This window comes from Sipha flava, unplaced genomic scaffold (assembly GCF_003268045.1).
Source record: "Sipha flava isolate LNK unplaced genomic scaffold, YSA_version1 269_pilon_pilon, whole genome shotgun sequence".
NCBI classification, from domain to species: domain Eukaryota; kingdom Metazoa; phylum Arthropoda; class Insecta; order Hemiptera; family Aphididae; genus Sipha; species Sipha flava.
This window is the reverse complement of record NW_020272933.1, coordinates 414,006-436,012: the sequence shown is the minus strand read 5'-3', so window position 1 is coordinate 436,012 and position 22,007 is coordinate 414,006. Positions and strand designations below refer to the sequence as shown.

General features: G+C 30.9%; 1 protein-coding gene across 5 annotated transcripts; it reads right to left on the bottom strand.

Annotated features, from left to right (window-relative positions):
* Window positions 1-1,652: 1,652 nt before the first annotated feature.
* Window positions 1,653-20,098, bottom strand: LOC112685182 (gastrula zinc finger protein xFG20-1-like). Of its 5 annotated transcripts, XM_025556987.1 has the most exons (10): window positions 19,724-20,098; window positions 18,119-18,220; window positions 10,997-11,041; window positions 5,627-6,681; window positions 3,691-3,981; window positions 3,179-3,546; window positions 2,388-3,098; window positions 2,138-2,324; window positions 1,776-2,060; window positions 1,653-1,709 (listed from the first exon to the last, which is right to left on the bottom strand). In XM_025556987.1, exons 3-9 carry the CDS (start codon window positions 11,022-11,024, stop codon window positions 1,794-1,796), a joined length of 2,907 nt encoding a protein of 968 aa, XP_025412772.1. In that variant the 5' UTR covers window positions 11,025-11,041; window positions 18,119-18,220; window positions 19,724-20,098; the 3' UTR covers window positions 1,653-1,709; window positions 1,776-1,793. The 5 variants fall into 5 exon arrangements, with proteins under 5 accessions (XP_025412772.1, XP_025412769.1, XP_025412770.1 ...); XM_025556984.1 differs by lacking the exon at window positions 18,119-18,220; XM_025556985.1 differs by lacking the exons at window positions 18,119-18,220; window positions 19,724-20,098 and adding an exon at window positions 18,464-18,639.
* Window positions 20,099-22,007: the final 1,909 nt, after the last annotated feature.

Here is a 22,007-nt window from a genome sequence, read left to right as displayed (position 1 = left end):
CGTATCTAATCATACTATTCATTCAGATCTAAAAATGCCGCTAGTGCACGATGAAGCTAAAATATATTATAAACGTTTCCACCTTCGCATATTATCCCACCCCAATCTGTTTGCTAGAAATCTCTCTACCCCAACAATCCCCAGTAATCCTCCAAGGTTAAAACGTAAACGGTGCCGTGATATGCTTGTTTAATTCGATTGTTATATAAAACACGTTCTAAATAAATATAAATAAGAAAACAAAAAAAAAAATAATTATAATAAAATATACATAATATATAGACTACCAAATGATAATGTCACTAATGGGTGGCTGCTTTCTTCAAACGTAATATATTCCTTCTATGTATAATTTATTGTCAACTGTTTATTTAATATATAATTATTTATTTATTTGTTTCAATACTTTATATATCTATTATTGTATCATATTTACTTATTGTGCAGTTAAGTACAGATTGTAAATTTCTTATAAAAAAAAAAAAAGAAAAAAAGTAATTAACATTATTTTATAATGAACTAAATAGAATAACTGTTGATTTAACAACAATAATCTGAACAAAGTGAATAGATATTGTCTATTATAATAGTATATAGATATAATATTGTTTTTAACATGTTATTTCTGTAAACCATTTTTGTTATGGTAATCCTGTATGAAGTCTCATGAAATAATTTGATTGTATACTTAATAGATGGAACTTAAGAATATATTCATTCCGGTAAAAATTAAATTTGTTTTAACCTAATGTATGTTATAAGACTCCAACATCTAAGCAAAGTTAACTCAAGCTATTGTTATTTAATCAAAGGGTTGAAATTGAAATATTTGGACTGGTCTATCACTTTTTTCTTGGATTATCATTAAATTTAACTTCTGCAGATATTTAATAATAAATTTGATGATATAATTAAGTTGTAAATTTGCATCAAGCATTTCTTTACAGTTATACAATAAATATTTGATTATGTTTTTTAAAATGTAAAAACTAATAAAGTAAAGAATTCATAAATTTCTTATTCAACAGTTATTGAGTTTATTTGAATTATGTTTGTGTATTCAAACATAAGTACATCCCAATTCTAAAAACACGTAACAGTATACCAAAAATAATATAAACACAATAGCCACAAAAAACTGTGGATTATTGTTGTCACAAAAAAAAAATGTATACAATAAAATCAATCAACTATATTTAAATATTGTAATCAAATACCTAAGAGATAAAAACTAAAACAAAAATAAAACAAAAAGTCGAGGAAGATCATCATGAGAATTGATATTATTTAACAGGCTACATGTTCCACTTGTCTTGCTTATATGTTAAATAAACATTTTACCAAGTAAAATTGGATACATTATTTTATATTCACAAAACTTAAAACATTAAAAACATTAAATAACTAAATTATTACATAACATTTTCAAATAATTTTTTACATACCCAGTTACAAAATATAAATATGAGTATAAATAAATATTCAAAGTAATTAATAAATTGGATAAAAATGTTGTGTAACTGCTCAGTTCCTTAGTGGTCTGTGATAGAGCAAAATTTCTTTGTAGACCCTTAGGTGGTTCATGTAACTCATGTTATCACAATTTTCTAGTTGTTCGACCCCCTCGAACTCTAGAGATCAGTCTTTTTTTCATGTTGAGCGCATCATAATTTTCACACAAATTTTAAAACCAAATGTTCAACTTTAACCTATAAATATAAAGTACATTATTAGAATAGCAAACATTTTTAAAAATAAATTCAAAATAAACATACTCGTGACTAATTATTTGGTTATATGGCTTTTTGGCTAGCTTGTAAACTTTTTAAAGCACTGTCACAATCGGTGGTATCAATATCATTTAAATTCAATCCTAAACGTTCAATTTCTGCATATGTCCCAAAAGGTATTTTCCCTAAACACTCCAATTTAAGTATATGCATTTTGGATCGTAAATGTTTAGCTAAATGTCCATGAATTCGAAATCCAACTTGACAATCAGCACACTCAAATGGCCTTGGATTTTTAACAATTGATCCTTGAGTGGACATCATATTCACCTAAAAAAAAAAAGAAAATTAAATTTTCGTGAAATTAAATACAAATTCGACTATTTGTATATAAAATTATATTTTACTTTATTCAAGTGCGAGCTAGAATCCAAATGTTTTTGAAGCAAATGTTTGGTTCGGAATGATTCTTTACAGCTTTCACAACGGAATGGTTGTTCAAAATAATGTATATTGATGTGCAATTGTAATTGACTAGGTTTATTAAATACCTTATCACATACCATACATTTACTTCGCCCATCTTCAAGAATACTAAAATCAAAATTTTTATATATACAATATTATTAAAGAATTGAACAAAATGTAAAAAAATACCTAGTATATTTTTGAGATGGACCATTCGTAGTAGGTTGTCGAAATAATGCTTTTGGTTTTTTCGAAGACTGTGATCCAGCCACTTGAGATTTATTTATTTGTTCTAGTTCTTTAGTGCCACCAAAACGTGAAAGATCCATTGGTTTATTGACAATAGATTTTGGGCTACTGTTTAAAATTGCACTTACATTGTGCCTCAAATCTGTAGGTGTAGTTTGAACAACCACTGGATTATTAAAAACTGTAGTAGATGAAACAGGTGATACTTCAAGACGATTAGAAGTTTGCATAGGTGAACTCATTTGTGTTCGGTTTTGATAATTAATTTGAAACTCAAACTCAGCTATTGATAAAGGAGATTGATATGGATATGATACTGGTCGGTGATCATAAGGTAATATTCCAGCTTTTGCATGATTTGACTGAGGTATTTGTGATGGGCAAACTTGTGAAAGTCTTAATAATGAACGTGCTGCATCAAAATCTGATTGAGTTTTACGCCATCCAAGTTTATCTACAGCTTCCTCATCATCATCCTCATCATCAATATCATCATCATCATCCATATTGTCTTCAGAGTAATCTTCCATATCTTCAGAATCAAATTGCTTAATATCATCTATAGGCATTGGATTTAGATCCAGTTCAACTCCTTTCTTAAAATGTGCTTTAGATTTCATATGTTTTGTCAAATTTCCTTTAGTTTTAAAACTATAAAATTTTAATTTTAATTAAAAAAAAATAAATAAAAAATGATTACATTAATATTAACATTTTTAAAAAAATATTACCTGAAGGTACATTGTGTACAAGTATATGGCCTTAAGTCAGTATGAGTTCTGATATGTTTCTTGAGCATTGAAGGCTTCTTACAACGTATACCACAATCAGCACATACATATCGCCCTCTTCCTCTACCTCTTACATAAACATAATCTTCATTGGATTCAAAACCTCCGGGACAGATCTTTAATTTTCCTACAGAGCTGAATTCCACTTTATTTCTTTGATCAGATACCTTTTGGTGTTTATAAGATGAATGAGCAACTATATAGTCATGAGACTGAGTAGCTTGTGTATATTTATGATTACGTTGGCTTGAGTCATATAAGTCCATGCCTCGAACTCCCAATATATTACTTCCCATATCAGAACATATCTAAAATAGTTTAAATTATTATTCACTAACCCTTTATATATATTTATAAATTAGAGTGATAATTATGGTATTTATAAATGATTTTTTATTTAAAAAAATTTTACAAATAAAATGACTGATATGATTATAAAAATATTTATTTACCTTCCAATTTGAGTACATGGAAATGGTATTAACTTCTGGAAGAATAGTGTATGTAGGTTGACATTTGGTCAGTGTACAATAAAAAACTCTAGTCGAGCATTTTAATCCAAGATATGTATAAGCATGACCATTTAAATACAACTGTTGATAGCTTTTTTTAGGTCTTGGAGTATCGGGACTCACCACAGGTAACATGCGGTTAGTACTGAATGTTCCTGGTTTGAATGCTAATGATGTTGGTCGTACAAATTTCTGAGAGACTGTAGTGGTGGTTATTGTAGTTGTTAAAATCTAAAAAGTCAAATTGAAAAGTTAATCCTGGAAATAAAATTTATTTTTAATGTATTTTAATTGGTAAATATAAATAACATAAATCCGTATTCTACAAAAAATACAAATTTTGGATTTTTGGATTTTGAAATCGAAGTTATGTATTTTTGTCCTTAATATAATTTAGATTGTCGAATCTATATGGTATAACAGTTTTGATACTTTGTTAATTGTATTATTTTATTTCAAATTAAATTTTAATTATAAATGCTTTTTGAATCGTATAAACTTACTTTTTATATAGATTATATTTTAAATTAGTTAATTAATTACATTTTTAATAAATATATAGTTACCTATTATGACTTTATTATAAATAATTCATAAAGAAAATAATTTCAAATTAAAAGTTTTAAAATCTATACCCTGGATTAGAGTAAAATTCGGATTTAGGAACATGGAATCCAGATTTCAGATTCCGAAAATTAGAATTTTTCCCATCACTAATTTGAATAGAATAATTAATATCTGAAAATTTAATAATGTAATATAATTTAATTTAATTTATGGTAAGTATAAATGGTAGGACATACGAGAACTACATGTATGATTTTTATTACTATCATTGGTCCAATAGGTATTTTAGGTGATGACTGCGTCACGAAATATAGAACTCAAAGTATACTTACACTGCATCATTTACTAGTTATTAAGACTATACTAATACAATAAAACTCAATGTCAACAACTAACAATATAATATTAACAGATTGTTTACATATAAATAACAGTCAATGATCAATCTTGACCAATCAAAAATAAACTATAATTATAACATTGTTTTATTAAAGATAGAAATTATCAATTATTAAATATATACACCATTAAGTTAATATTTGAACCTCCATTATCTTATTTACATAAAATCTATCAATAGATCTGTAGAAAAGTACCAAACCAATTAAAGTTAAAGTTAAATTTAACAATTTTTTTTCCTGTATTTAAATGTTTATTACTTTGTTAATTAAATTTTTAGTATTTTAAAAATTCTTGTTATAAAATTGTTTTCTTTTTAATACTCTTATAATATCATCTCAGCTCATCTGTTTTTCAAGCATATGCAAAATAAATATATATTATTATAAGTAATTATTTTATTAATATGGAACTTATTATTTATAATTATTTTAATGGTGAACGTCCTTCAAAATTTAATAAATCAGAAATTTACATATGTATGGAATTATATTTTTATTAATGTTTACAGTCCAGGCATTACAAGAGTTAAATAAGTATTACATTCTAAAATATACCAACAATGTGATAACTTCAATTAAATAAGAATTAAAAAAATAATAACAAATAATAGAGTTCAATAAATTATTTAGATATCACATATATGTGACCCTGAGGATTTACCCGTCATTTAAATATGTTGGATGAGTTCCCAATTTAAAAATAATTTACAGATTAGTACTTTGGAAGTATAATAAGTATAAATGTATAGAATAAATTCAAATATATGCATTTATTAAACTAATAGATGAAACTACATATTAGTAGGCGATAAGTATACTTTCATATTTATCTTTAAAAAAAAATTGAGAATGTAATATATCAAATAAACACTTTAATATAAATAAATTTAGCACTATATCATAATTACCTGATGGTGGGATGTCGAAACTACGAATTCTTCTTCCATTTTGTGTTTTTTCAAAGGAGGAGGTTCAGACTTTTTCGGTTCATACTGTGGCCGAAATTGATGAGGGATTACTGTATTTGGACCCGGTATACCTGGTACATAAGGTACGTCTCTACCACATTGAAAAATAGCAAGCATATCCTGCTGTTGTCCTAAGTTACCCATACGTACCAAAATTGGTTTTGGAACTTCAGGTTCTTTCGATCTATGAAACTCAACTAAAGGTGTACGCCCCAACAATGGACCAGGTGACGGAAGTGGTATAGCTACCGTTTTAGTTTCTGGATACTTAGTTTCATTAGGACTACGGTCACAAATATGTCTGACCAGATCTTCTTTGTTATTGAATTTTAAGCCACACATTTCACAAAAAGGTTGCTCTTTGTTTCCATTACACTTATTTATTTGGTTTAATAGCAACTTGTAAACACCTTTTAGTTCATTTTGACCATTTTCGACCGGAGCAATTTCATTCTGGTATTTTTTAATTGATGCCACAGTCAAATTCAAAGGCTGAGAAAAATCTTCTTCTTGTTTGTATGCTAACAAAGGCACAGTCTCTATAACGGTTTTAAGATCCTTTGATCTATCTTCTTCCAATTCAGTATATATTGAAGTAGTGCGAAATTTTGGTTTGTATATTTTTGGCTTAGTCTCTTCTGGTTCTTCCTTAGCCAACCGTTCAGTATGTGATTGCGATTTACAGTGTTTTGACAGATTGCTTTTTGTTTTAAAAGCAAATCCACAAGTTTCACATGGAAATGGACGTTCATCTGAGTGTACTTGTAAATGTTTAGCAAGAGCACTAGGCTTTGTGCATACAGTTTTACAGTATGGACACTTATGTCTCCAAACACCTTCAACAGAATATTCATCATTGGTTAACACAGGTGCGGGAACTGCAGCAACTTCGGGACAATCATCTGCTGTTGCGACTTTTTTAAATTTCTTATGCAAGTAGTTTCCAGTCGACAAAGGAGCCGACAGCGATGATTTGTCCGAATGACACATGACGTCTAATAAAAACAAAAAATACATTTGAAATAATAACTATTAAATACCATAGTTCGAATAAAATACTTTATCGTATCATTTAACAACTTTCAAATATAATTTGATACAGGTGGTAAAAAGTTTTAGCGTTAAAACGCAATTATGTGTATGACACTATCAGGCTTACATATAAATCAATGAAATCGCACTGGATAGTAATTTAAAAAATATATATGATTAAAATTACGAATTTATATTAGACTAAATAAGCTATATATTATACTACAGATGAAAACTTTTTCCGTGATCTTAAATGTAGTTTCAATTAACATTCTGAAGTATGGAGATGATGGTGATATTATATATTACACCTAACTATTCTTAGACCTAAATGTAAATATAATTGCATACACCGTATAGTTTTATTATTTATATTATAAATACATCTAAACAAATTAATTTACTCAAACATTAATGATTTAATAAAAATATAGGATTTAAACATATTGATTAGTAAAATTATTTACTTGGCTCAGTTAAGTGACGTGTATAATATATTTATTATTTATATTAAATTATAGAAAAAACATTTTCCTTCGAATTAAATAATACAAATATACGTCAATTACATAAAAATAATAGGGTTCGAAAACAATGTATAATAAATTATAATATAGAAAATAATTAAAAATAGTACATTTTTAAACATTAATTATAAATTATATTTTGATATTACAAACCAATTGTGTGTTATTGATAGTATAAATTACTTGAATTTTTTTATACTTTACAAATTATTATCTACTTTTAAGATGGTTTAAACATATTATTAATATACAAGTAGAATGGTTGATTAGGTTATTAAATATTATTCATGAACCATATAATTAAAAATCGCGTTAAAAATATATTTTATAATAGTCTATTAGATAAGAAAAATATATTATAATAATATATGCATACTAATTTCCAATAGATTAATGATAATATTATCCTAAATCTAATTTACTTTAGGCAGTTGCTGCAATTTAATCACTTATATTAATAAAAATAAATAAAAATTATGAAATGTTATGCTTTTCTCAAAAATGCTTATTATAGTAGAATATTATTTAGGTAGGTACGTCATACCAAAATGATAAGAGGAGACATTAATCATTTATTTGACGTACATGTTAGTTTTGCTAACATCTCAAATTTTAACTTGTATAATTATTTTTCGATTATTTAGAACAAAATTTTATTTTTGATTTTCACTGCTGAATTGATTTTTAACAGTAAAATAAAAACTGGTTGGTAAGGAGAGACATTTTTTCTCGTGATCTTCCTATTGTTTAATTTTAAAAAAAAACAATTAATAGTATATTAAATATTCGACACCAAAAATTATTATTAAATTTAAAAGAATGCTATCGAACAGCTTAAAATGAAATATTTACTTTATACTAGTAATTTCAGAAACAATAATAGATGTATACTAAATTAGCAATAAATTATAACTACCTCAAAAATTATAATAATGTTAAAATAAAAATGGTACGTAAATATGTATTACAATCAGCGAGAATTACATCATAAAACTTATTTTGTTTTTAAAACAAGTTAGTAAATACTATTATAATTCTAGATTTATAGTTCGAAACTCTATACCTACTATAGGGACATCACACACGGAATGTGATTTGGCTATATTATGTTACCTACATGAATGATAAATTTAGATAAATATTTGATGTGGTACATAATATCATTGATAATAAATACTATAATTAATTAGTTTAAAATCGATGGAACTACCTAAGTGTCACCGCATAACATAAAACAAATTAGGATATATAAAAATGGGCGACTGTAAACTCCGCCAGTTTTTTTCGTTTTGCCTGCGAATCCTTTCATGGTCGTCTAAGAAATTCATTAAATAAAAGTCAACCGAATATTCATTTTTTTAGTTCTTACAGAATTTTAAACCCATATAATAAAAATAACCCCATAATATAAATTAAATGGCATATCTCAAGTAAATAAGCTACAAAATTTGAAAAAAGAAAAATTACAGTATTACAGGATGCTATAAATAGTTACACTAATTGAGTAATACAAGACTTAGAATATTTACTAATTATATTACATTATTTTAGTTTACATATATAAGATATAACTATATATTTTTAGATTATTAGGTATAACGATTATTTATTATGATTTAAATATTTAATATGAACGATATGATATGATATAATAATATAATTTTTTTTTTAATAATCTATCATATTAATTTTATACTATCACTTGATTTATTCACTGGCGAAATTTACATGAACTCAATTTTACCTGATATTTTTCAGTAGCAGAGTTTACATAAACCTAATTTTAGCTGTTTTTTCCTGGCGGAATTTACAGTAAAAAAAGGTACTTATGGTGGGTGGCGGAGTTTACATACACCCATAAATATAATTGCGCAATAATGATAACATAATAACAAATTGTTTAAATCAAATAACATAGTATATATAGGGATCCGTATTGTAATTTATTGTATTCATAGATTAAATAAATAAATAAATAAATATATATATATATAATCTATTTTACATCATGCAGTATACTTCAAGTTAAAAATATTAATTAAAACCAAAATATTACCAAAATTGACAAAAAATACTTAAAATTTGAATTTTATTGACGAACTGAAAATAATGTTTAATAAAAATGTTAATAATGTTTAATTTTTAATAGACTACACTGTAGTCACTACAGTAATCCATAGTGACGGTGCTAGAGTTTGCGAGGCCCTGAGCAAAATAAATGTTGAGTCTTATAATTTCTATTAATAAAATATTTTAAGTTCAGTTAAATCAGAACCGCGGGGCCTTAATTATAATTTAAGGCGCGGGGCCCTGGGAAACTGCCCCTATTGCCCTCCCCTCGCGCTGTCCCTGGTAACTCAAGTACGTTATACAATTCCTAACAACTACGGTCTACAATTAATATTTTCTTTCCCAAATCTCCATCAATATATGTACTTCTTCGGTAAGTTCTTCTGATATATCGGATAAAATCAAGTTCAGATAAATGATTATAATGTGGTTGAGTTTATGGTATAGATAAAATGTGGTAACATGTCCGCATTCACTTTAATTTTTATTTTATAATATCCATGTAAGGACAATAAGTGGTGATGAGGTCATAAGTTAGTTTCAATAGTAATATTACATCTGCAGAATATGTACTCTGGAAACGGCAGAAATAACGGATTCTAAAGATAAATAACGAAAATAACCGATAGTATTGCAAATTTGACGTCTAAGTTAAGAAAAAAAATTAAGAAAAACTGTGATTACCAAAAAAATCTAATCTTATTTTGATCGTATATAATTTTCAAACTGGCATTAAAAAAAAAAAATGAGTGTTTATAATTTAATTACAAACACTTGTTAAAATTATAAAATACTATTAACAATACACCATCTTCTCGTAAAAAGCGAACCTACCACAATAATATTATGTATTAGCAGAGGCGGATCTGAAGCTTGTTTAAGATGGAGCGAATAACATTCATGGGTGATATATATAGTAAAATGAAAACTTGATCGTAATTTCACCAATTTAAAATCCCAACGATAGAGGCTATTACCACGTCACCATTTTTTCCCTATATATCCAAAATCCACCTTTGTCTCTAGTGTACATATTTTATTTATTCCACCGATAATGTCACTATTAATCACTCGAAAATTAATCTACACATAATTTTTTTTCAATCAACTAAAATGCACGCTAACGTAGAATACGTTAATAATTAAAACATAAAAAATAGTGTGTAATAAGATGCACTACACGACAATTATTGAATCAGTGTTAGTATCAATTGAACGCCAATAACGGTTTCGAACTTAACGTAGGTATACTACATATAACTACAGTGGTCAAACATCATATGCTTTTAGGGGACGAGGGGCATAATACATTGTCAACGAACCATAAAACACACGTGATGTGACCACAGTAGGTAGATCTCCTAATGGCATTTAGGTTTTGTATGCCATTAGTTTCACAACTTTCAAGTAAATTTAAATAAATAGATGGACGTCAACAAGGTCTTCAAATGCATATGTTTTGTTAAAAGGTTTCAGGGCAAAAATGAAGGGCGGCTTTCGTTTTTCACCTATTACATACATATTATAACGATGGCTTAAGATGTTCAGGGAGGGTTAAGCTCTTCCAAGCCTCATCCCTATTAATGTTTATGGAAATAATGTATATATACATGAGTATACAAATGATTGCGGATAACCGATATGGAATTATTTTAGGTGAAATCGATAGGTATGTACTCACTTTTGTTCTCGTTGTGGCTGGGACTCATCTCGATCGTACCGTCCACTGAAACGTAACAAGCAAACGGCATTTATAAATACAAATCATAACAATATTCGGACGGCGCGGAAATAATATATAGCGCACGAGGGAGCTAAGCGAGGTCAATGGAATCGTATGCGAACATATATTACGTACACATACAGTATTTATATATACATAGTTATCAACGCTGCGTGATGCGTATACGTGTATACCGAGTTCGTGTACGTGGGCAGAGCGCGCGCATAACTTAGACGAGCCAAAAGCTAATATTAGCGTCGCCACCGAGAGAAGAGAATAAAGAACGCTATTCAAATATCCCGCCGCCGCAAATCACCGGCAACCGCTACACACCACCTACAGACCGTGGTGGGACGCCGCGGTGGTCGAACACGAGATTTTCGGGCGAATCTGCGCCGGAAACAATAACAACAACAACAATAACGAGCGTAAACGACGAACGTATGCAGGCGTTCGACACACAGGGCATGCGCGCGCAGTGAAATTAATGCAGAAATGTATTATCAGTAATCAATATGCGTCCAATTGTTTTTTTTTTATAAATAGGTATTTAAACGCGCGGCACGAGAGGACATGAGATCGCGATTGTTATTTTATCGTTGATTTTGTGTTGTTTCCGACCGGTCATTATTAGGGGGATAAACTGATCGAACGTGCTAGCACGGGACACCGGCGTGACAGGTTTTATTCTTAATTCCTTTTCATATATTTCTGCGTTTTCCGAACGGCGTGCGTGCAGGAAGAACTCAAGAAGAACCGGTTTTACCATCTGTCCTCCGCCATCGTATCGCGGCATCAACACGCGCCGCGCTCGTCACTTCGGCACAAGTAATAATAATGGAGGCAAACAATGTGACGATGCTAAACCCAGAGCTAACCACATACGAACGGTCTTTTGTGAAGGTCGGCAGCGAAATAGATACACATGTAATCGGATGGGCCGGAATTTTGGCCGTCAACACAGTTTTTTTTTTTTCGAACCTTTACCGTCGGGCGCATATCACGCCAGCAGCCACGCACCCGCATAGATCACATAGTCTCGATCTATTCGAATTTTGACCAAACAGCACTATTATTTTCCATAAAGCTATCATATTCTGAATTTCAGAACGATTATTATAAACGCATTCCGTTCCCATTCATAAACATTAATTATGTATGATGTACGTATGTACATTCACATAATTGTTATATAATCACTAAGTAGTAACACCACGACTCAGACGTCCGACAATTGTATTTGTGAAGTTCAAAAACATTGATATAATCAATGATATAAAATGTGCCCTAAAAACTTATTAAATATCCATTTCGATACATGCACCAAAAATTACCAATATATGTTATAAAAATAAATATAAATATAATTTATTATTTTGTTTTACTATCGATGATTCAAAAAAATATTTTGCTAAGATCTTTAAAAATGTTCAGTAATGAGAAAAACTACGAATCTTGTAATTCTGAAACATTATTAAGTACGCCAATTAAAGATTTACTGTTTACTTATATGAAAAATTCAACCAAATACTTAGTTATCACGAAATATAATACAATACACAATTATAAGTATTAAATGTTAAAGGGGAAGGGGTATATTGTCACTGAATATTTCGAAAAAAATCTATGCAAATAGATAAAATACACAAGTACTCTTATTGTTAACAGTGTTAATTAGTGCAATTAAATTAATTATATAAATAAACATACCGTGTATAAAATTAGAACAATTACAATTTTTAAATACAGATTATTCTATTACTAATTTATAATAATGAAAACAGAAACAATACTATTCTAAAATAAATGTTAAATAATTTATATTAATATAATTTTAAAATGTATTTATAAACTCATCAGTTACATCACACATGACAAACAATAAATATAGATTAACAAATGTATTCATTGATAATGTTTAATGAATACCTGATCTATGAATAATAACCGATTTTATGTAAAAATTAAAAACCTACTACAAACAAATAACTACAATTAACTACCAAAAATCATAAAATGGTCACTATTTTCATACATTTATTCGATAAATATTTTTTTTTCTTTTTAAGCTAGAGAATTGTACAATCAGTAAAATTACGATTTACAATAAGCACAAGTGATAAGGGAGTTAGTATAGAAAAGACAAATAGTGGGTAAATTAACAGACAAATATTTAAAAATATAAAATCTCAAAAAAATGTTAGTGAATTTTATACAAAGTATCGTATACGGTAGCGATATACCATATATTTATATAAATATACACATATAATATATTACATATTTAAAATAATTTCCGTTATTTTCACTATGGAGAACAGAGAAACTATGTGTATGTATATCGCTGATAAGAACACTAAATTTTGCTTTCAAACATGTTTTTACATTTAGTATATAAATCGCTAATCATATAATCAATATAGCCACAATATCCAATAGTTAATAATTTTTAATCCTAGTTACACCACATTTATAGTCGAGTACTATTTTTAACACGCTGGGATGACGTGATTTATCGGCAAATGACAGTGAACATTAACATTTATAATTAATAAAATAATACAAAGCGTATATTGAGAAATATTTTTATTGCGATTTAAATGTAAAATTGTCTCATGATCGTGATATATTATAAGTTTTCTTAATCACAATTATTATAAGAAACCGATTCCACATACCTGCACACTCTCCATGTCACATGTGTGTGCATGCTAAAAAATGTTGTCCCTAGGTAATAATTATTAGTTCCACCATAGTCCTTAAACTTAAATTATGGAAAAAACGACTTTCACTATATAGCTACTATAATCACCACATTAAGCTAAGATTTTAGTACTTACAGTCTATGTATTAAATTTATCAAACAGCTGAATAGTAATTGAAGTGAAAATTCAGCTCGTTAGTAGTTGGCGCGAAAAATAACCATAAGTAAAACACCAATCCAGACCACCTTCCACAAACATTCACTCATTGAAACGACATCGGTTACTTTCTATGGTATATAAAAGAACGATACGGTTTTTTTTTAGTAGTATTTTTAAAATGTTAACAGCAGATAGCTTCACAATATAACAGGTGACCTTCGGCATCACGTTCGACACATAAATACGCACGCAATACGCACATTGTGCACATGCTCATACACACACACACACGCATACTTACCCACGTAAGTGCAAGCAGAAATATTATGTCACGCTAATTTGATAATTGCAAAATAAAAATTAATTTTTAAAACAAACATTATACAAAATATGATGCGTAATTGTAAAAATATGTCTGTGAGATACCGGCCAGGCAAGCCAACGTATATGTAGTGCGCCTAATTAACTATTTATTATCTAATATAGATAAAATAATGGTGTGGTAATGGTGTCTGCACGTAGTATATCAATACATGATCGTTTATTTAAATAATCATAAGCATGTTATGATGACGGAAGATTACATTTCAAAGTTTTTACAAAATCTGAGCCTATTAGTACGCTTATGCACGTTGCGCATACCACATATCACGTATAGTATAAGTACACAATAAATAATAATACATTAGACAGAACAACGTAATAAGTGAAATGTATCAGTCGAATTAAAATAACCAGAAACTGCCGAAATCATTAATTTTTAAATTACATGTGATATAATTTTAATTCCATAAAGAAAATATTGGAATTCAAATACTAATGTAATCTGCCTGTTTAATATCTACAAAAGTAATTAGTGATAATGTGATATCAATAACAAAAATCAATTAAACAAAATAATTATTTATCGTATTTAAATTAACTAAACCATTTTTATTAAAATATAAGAGTGAGAATTCAAGAATATAAAAATATTATTACAATTTGTAAACAATAAATATTTAATACAAACATTAATAATTATGAGTCAGCACCAGATTTAGGGCCAAGAAATCTTATCCAGGGACACGCGATTGAAACCCTCGTATATTTAAAATTTAAATGTAATCAATCATATTAAACAGTAATGTCGAGCCATCCCTATAGTTGTATTCTATAAACAACAAAAACATTTATTATACGTAATAAAAACTTTCTTAACACGATTCTTATTTATAATTACCAATGCTTAGCTACTAATGAGAAAATAAATAATGGATGATAGGGTTTAATTTGTGATCACTGTAAGGATAATTTTTGTATTTTTTCGTGTATTAAAGTCTCGATAGATATATTTCGCAAACTCAAACCCAACCGGTTCCACGATTGGTATATATTATATATTTATAAATAAGCATATGGATCCAGGAGCGGGTTTTATTACTAACTAAGGGAGGGGCTAATGGAGGTTTAAGAATTAAGTTGGTTTTTTAAATCTATATAAAATTTTAAATTACAGAATATGTTTTTTAGTCCCTCATAATTAAGTCATTTTTTTCATAATAATGAAAAAGTTTAAATAGTTACATTATTGGTATCAATTTTAATCTGAAACCATTTTAAAATATAGGTAAATACACATAATTATCAAAATAAGTGAGCTATTTATTTATAAAATAATATACAAAATAGGTACCATATTCAACAATGACCATTGAGGATATTTTATTATAATTATTAATATATAATAATACTTTGCTTTGTAAAATAGATAGCTTAGTCCCAAGGGGGGGGGGGCTAATGCCCCCTTAGGCACCAACTTAAACCCGCTCGTGTATGGATCACACTTCTTTTTTAAATGCAATCAGCTATTGGACAGCATCTTCTTCCAATAATAATATTTATGATTTATTAATTTGTTATAATATATATATTGTTACTACTTGGATTAAACCCGTACGAAAAAATAAATATATATTCATTATAATTCATCTATATAAGTAATTTAATATAAAAGTACCTACTTTCTTACAATTATATTTATATTCACTTCAGTAACACAACATAGAACAAAATGAAAATACGAGAACATCGGGTTAACAGTTTTATGTAATAAAATAGGCATGGTAGAAATAAAAGAAAATATTAGATTCGAACTTCCACACCAAAAGGTTTAAAACTATCTCAAAAAACATTAAAACTTCGTAGGATGACCGTATTATATTGCTTAGAAACACAATGATATTTCATTTTTACTTAAAGCTATACCAAATAAATGGATATATTTTGAAGTACACGCAACAATGCAAAGAAAGAAATATAATATTATCACTGCTTCTCTAATCCTCCTCCTTATATACTACCCTTCGCAATTGTTACGTTTAAGAAAACAACATTTTATCATTAGAATCTTCGCTGCTGTATATTGTGCTAGTATTCTCCCGATGTTGCTGCAGAGCGTATCAAACACAATATCGGTAGTTAACGACGGCGGCGGAGGTGGATTAGAACCGCTGGTCATCAGTGTTATAAGAAGGCCACCAGTTACAACGTGCTGCATGGTGCACAGGATGATGATACACGATATGGCAAAAACTCGTATACCAGTAAGTTAACATCATATCGTCATTATTTAGTGTTGAAAAGGAAAAATAAAAAAGCGGTAACTAGCGTGCGCCAATCACCGTTTCCTCGAAAACGCAGGCACAGCAGCCTATATACATGTACGTGTGTACGCCGATGATATCGTTGACCCGATGGTAGCGACGGTGGCTGCAGCAACCGCGGTGGAGCAGGTGACAATCGCCATCGCAGTCGCCACAACCGCGCCGTGCTGACGGGCTCCGGGGCCACGACGAATCTCGTTTTACCTGCTGCTGACGGCGTGCCGCCCGACTGGCGCCGTCCAGTCCACGGATAACAAAAACCGGTTGCCCGTACACTACCTCTCGCCACACACACGGCCAACCCACCCCCCGCCAAGTATACGGTTTAAACCCGATGTGTGCGTGCGTGCGTGCGCACCAACAACATGGTCGCCGCACCTTTTTAGAAAACACCCTCCCGCGCGTCCAATTATTATAAAATTATATTAGGTTTACACTTGTACGATATTTTATACCTATACTCTAGAATCAAGGACAAAATGTTTTTCTTTTTTTTGACTAACATACTCAATACATAATATGGGGAATATGAATCGTACGGATCATGAGAATGATATATGTATGCGTGAGTGTTGGTTACACAGTGCCTATCAAAGGCCGTTTGGTACCTACTTATATTTATATTTATACAGTCATACGGATATCTACATGTAATAATATATGTAACGAAGAAAAAATGATAACCTCCGTTTGTTCATAGCATCACAACAGATCCAAAATATGACGATTATTTTAAAACTGTTTAAAATACAATGATGGACTTTATACAACAGCCTATGAATTTAAGATTGCAATTCAAACACGTGTATAATTTATTCAACTCGACGCATAATCATTTTTATAAAGTTATAGTACACAGTAAGAATTAAGTGTAAATTATATAATATTATTCTTAACACGTTCTTTAGGTGGCAAAAGTTAACTTCCGATTTGTACAATTTCTATAACGCATACGTATTATTACATTGACAATTATCATGCACATCATATTTGAATATTTGAAGTGTTTAAAACGCATGTCTATTGTAAACTCACCTGTGATTGTTATTATTAATTCAACGTACAACAATAATAACCTCGATTAAGGCAAGCGAACAATACGTATAATTTCATTTAAATATACATGAAAACGCCCGAGTAATTAAAAAATTTGTTAAACAATATTCTAGTTAAATTATGGCGAGAAATGACAATAAAAAATAATTTAATGGATATAATGAAGTTGAACTACTTATCAATAAGCAATATGATGCACTCAAACGTAATTCTAAATTTTATTTAACTATCAATAAAGTCGTTAACTGATTATTAGTGATCATGGGCTATAATGAACCCAACAGCTAACATTTCAATTAGTATAGGAGTAATAAATTGAAGAGCTGCTGTTTTGATAGCAGTTATGTTAGTGTTGTACAATATTACTCTAGTTTGTTTTTATTATTATTTTATTTACAAGCGTTTAACTGAAGTACAGTACATTTTAATCGAGTTATTATATTAATTGTTGTAAATTATGTTAAATTGTATTATTACACATGACTGCTGAGTACAATAATATTTGAATGTCTTACGTGGATTTCCAAGCGTTTGCAAACTTCCCAGAAACGTCGATGTAAATATGTATGATGTAATAAGGGCAAATTTTTAAGTGACTGGCAGAGACCGAAAACCGTCTGGAAGAACAACACAGACTAATACACCTCTACGGGCTATAATATTATAATTACAAATATTATTACTCATCGAAACAAAACCACTTGTTAGAATGTCCTCATCCCCACTCTTAACGATTCCCGATATATTAATATTATTATTATTATTATTACTAGAAGCGCTACTGCTATAATACTACTATTATAATACGAACAGAGTAGGATTACTGCACGTTACTACCGTTTACATAGCGGCGTACGTACCTACGCACCGAAAGCGTACTTGGATACACGCACCAAACATAGGTACCCTCTGCACGCGGGTATCGGCGCCGTCTCGTTCACACGTCAGGCATCATATTTATGCGTAAACGCGGTGAGAACAGGTGCCCGGGAGAACCCGGTTGTAAACATTAGTGCTCTCTCACGTATATAAACACACACACTGGCCAGTACAACGGATGTATGGCGATGAGGATTCGGGGGGTGGGAGAGCGGCGGACAATAAAGTTCTGGGTGGAGGGGAAAGGAGAGGGAAAGCCGCGATATGCCAATAACGCAATAAAGAGAACCTTGGTGCCGACGTGGCCGAGACGCGGGGGACGACTAAATATATTTATATATACAAACGTAAGAGTATCAGTATATATATATATATATATATATAATTGTGCGTAAGTACGTGTATACACAAACGCGCGGGCACAGCGGCAACGTGGGAATAATGTGTATGTGTATGTGCGCCAGAGCGCGCGCGCGAGTGTGTGTGTGTGTGTGTGTTGTGAGTAAGATTCCGCTGGGGACTCCTCGTGACCCGTTTGACCGGGGAACGGTATTGAAGGGCGAAGAGGTAGCGCCGGAGTGGGGGACAACACAGCACTATAGCAGTGGCGATGGCGGCAACGGCAGCGGTCGGACCGGGTCAGGGGGAATCCGCACATTTCTCCGCGTACAGTGCATACTCTACGGTAACCATGCAATACCACCACGTCTCGAAAACCGAATTAAAAAACATTACGTATCATTTGATATTGTTATAAATATTTTAGTTTGTTGTTGTTGATGATGTAGTGGTTAACAATTCGGCCTAACGATAGACCGCAGATGGCAGTGAAAAGCACCGCGGTTCACCAATAGTTGATATAAAAAAAAAAGCAGGGTTAAAGGTCAAAACGTATTTCACAAGTCCGAAGTAACATTAATGTTTGAAAAACTACGTCCGAAGTAACAAATTTTTTTCCAACGGTAATAATATAATAGAAATTAGCGAGTACACAGTTTTGAAAATATATATGTAATAATGTACTGACGAATGAAACGATAAATAATTATGCAAATCCCTTCAACCTGTATTACCCATATCCAAAAAAATTTTGAAAAACCTGATTTTTTTAGGGTCAGAAAGAGGCCTTATTCTATCGACTTCGTACTATGACGATACATCTATTTAACGTCTGGAGACATGTAGGCATAGTTTGCAAGTACGATAATTGACGTATTTAAATTAAAGCTTAAAAAACTTACATTTAACAGGGGCTTCCCCTGGATATCTTTTTCGCGGCATAGTTTTACATTCCAAAGACATCCGAGTCCCGGATTCTCTGAAAAATCACCGGTAGTGCTTGATCACCGTCATTTATATCCATGATGATTTTGGTGTCATAAATCACGGATTAAAAAAAATGTAAATAATATTTTCCAACTAATGCGACAAAACGAACGGAAAACATTGACAGTAGTGGAAGGGAAATGATAAATGTTTCCAAAAATCAGAAGGACAAATGCGAACCAATATAAATAAATAAATAACAAATAAACAGAAATTGATCCCCAAGTTGCGGTAATAACGTAAAAGGCGTGCTCACACGCTGAACAAGTGTTTACTACTAGTGGTAATAACGACGATGACGACGAACGTGCGGGGAAAGGCATACAGCCGGTCGAATGGGCAAGTAGTGGGGCCGCGTTCCGATCGTCTGGTCCGCGGCCGGTGGTGCGGCGGGGGTTTGCGCACAACGGTGGCGCCCGTTTCCGCCCGCCGTCAGCCGTGTGCGCGGTATCCGATAAACACGTGTTGGTCCGGATCGCCTGACCGGACGGGACGGGGAGCGGTGTTGTTGGGAAACACTCCGGGATATCCCCTGCACAACCGGCAACTCACAGTCACCCGTCTCATATTAAACGCGACCGTAGCGGTGCCAGGCGTGAAAGCCAAACAACTCCACGATCGGTTTGACGAACGCGCGCGCCGAAAGCCATTTCGGTGCACTCGTAGCAAAACGTCTTTACATGAATCATTGAACAATTGTAAATCGTTGCGCAATGACATGAATTACAGTGAAGTTAATATGTATGTACATTCACCATGCTGCTGATGGTTAGCCGCAAAAATAAAGCGTACACTTAAATATAGTCGGTGAACAGTATTTGTCTTAATTAATTCAGGAACTAAATTTCTTGACTAACTGAAGTTTAATATTAAAAAATATTATAAGGCGCTTACATAAAGGGGGAGGAGTATAAACCTCTCCTGAAATTCAGGAAAATTATTTAAAATGTCTATACATAATAAAAATAGCTTACAGATTATATAATTTTGAAAATGTACAACCTAAAACCCCTCCTAAATATATTTTTGTTTACGCGTCTGTATATTATATTTTCTTGATTAAATGAATATTTAATTCACAAATATCAAACGTGGCTATTAACTATAAATAGATTGATATTTCATCTTCTCCTTCGCTTTTCTCCCAGTTATTTGAGGCCGACCAACCGAATTTAAATTTAGATTGATATTTGATTTTGATAATAAATCAACTTGTATGAATTCTTCGTAGTATTAACATAATACAGAGTATAATTTTATAACCTTTTTTTATTCATGTTAAAACAAAAATTCATATTTTTATGATCAAATAAAAAATAGAAATACTCTGGACAGTTCGACTATTGCTAGGAAATAATTTGAGCACATAACGCATTTGAGGTATTGTCGGGAGACTTGAAAAAGTGATGGGATTGTACAGAAAATAAATAAATACGTTTATTAACACACACATATTATTATGTTTTGAATACTATTCGTATGCTCTACACCAAAAGACAAGAATCGGCATTGTGATGTAAATTTTTACCGATTAACTAATTTTTCACACGTTAAATTGTACAGTGCAATATATAGGTAAATAATATTACGGTTTCTAAAATACACGAATACATTGTAAGTACTGTACATAGGAATAAAAAGTCCGACTACCAAGCGTTTCTAAAGCGTTTACATAATTCGAACGCAGTTTTATTTCTACGTAGTTAAACGTCTGAATAACAACAATAATTTGAGCAAAAAAAAAAAATAGTAATAATAATGATAACAGTATAAATTATATTACACCATACGTTAATGTACCGTATACAATGTTGTATAATGTGGGAGGAACTGGGCATCGAGAGAAGAACTAACAAGATGAACAATCATTATCGGAACCCGAGTCGACGTCCCTATGCATACAATAAAAACATTATTCACCGGCGAAACTTGTTCCGTGACACATCATCTGCAACAGCACATTGCGTCTACATACATTTATATACATATAAATATATACACCATGGTTTAATATACATATTATCATATTCCTCCCCTACCACAACCGCCGCCGACGCAAACGACGACCCACGTTACCCTTCACGTCACTGCCAGTGTCGCCCACCGCCGCTTGAACGATAGCAGCCGCCAGCCATTCACCATTTTACGTCGTCGCCACTACCGTCCCCACACCCAGGGCTATACGATCCCGCTGTATAC

What these genes read in the sequence shown, in the direction of transcription:
- LOC112685182 (XM_025556984.1), bottom strand. Translation starts at nt 19,784, where the DNA reads ATGTCTTTGGAATGTAAAACTATGCCGCGAAAAAGATATCCAGGGGAA. An exon ending in CCATCTCAAAAATATACTAG is followed by an intron (nt 2,325 to 2,387) that starts GTATTTTTTTAC and finishes TTTTGATTTTAG; the next exon opens with TATTCTTGAAGATGGGCGAA. An exon ending in CTAGCTCGCACTTGAATAAA is followed by an intron (nt 2,061 to 2,137) that starts GTAAAATATAAT and finishes TTTTTTTTTTAG; the next exon opens with GTGAATATGATGTCCACTCA.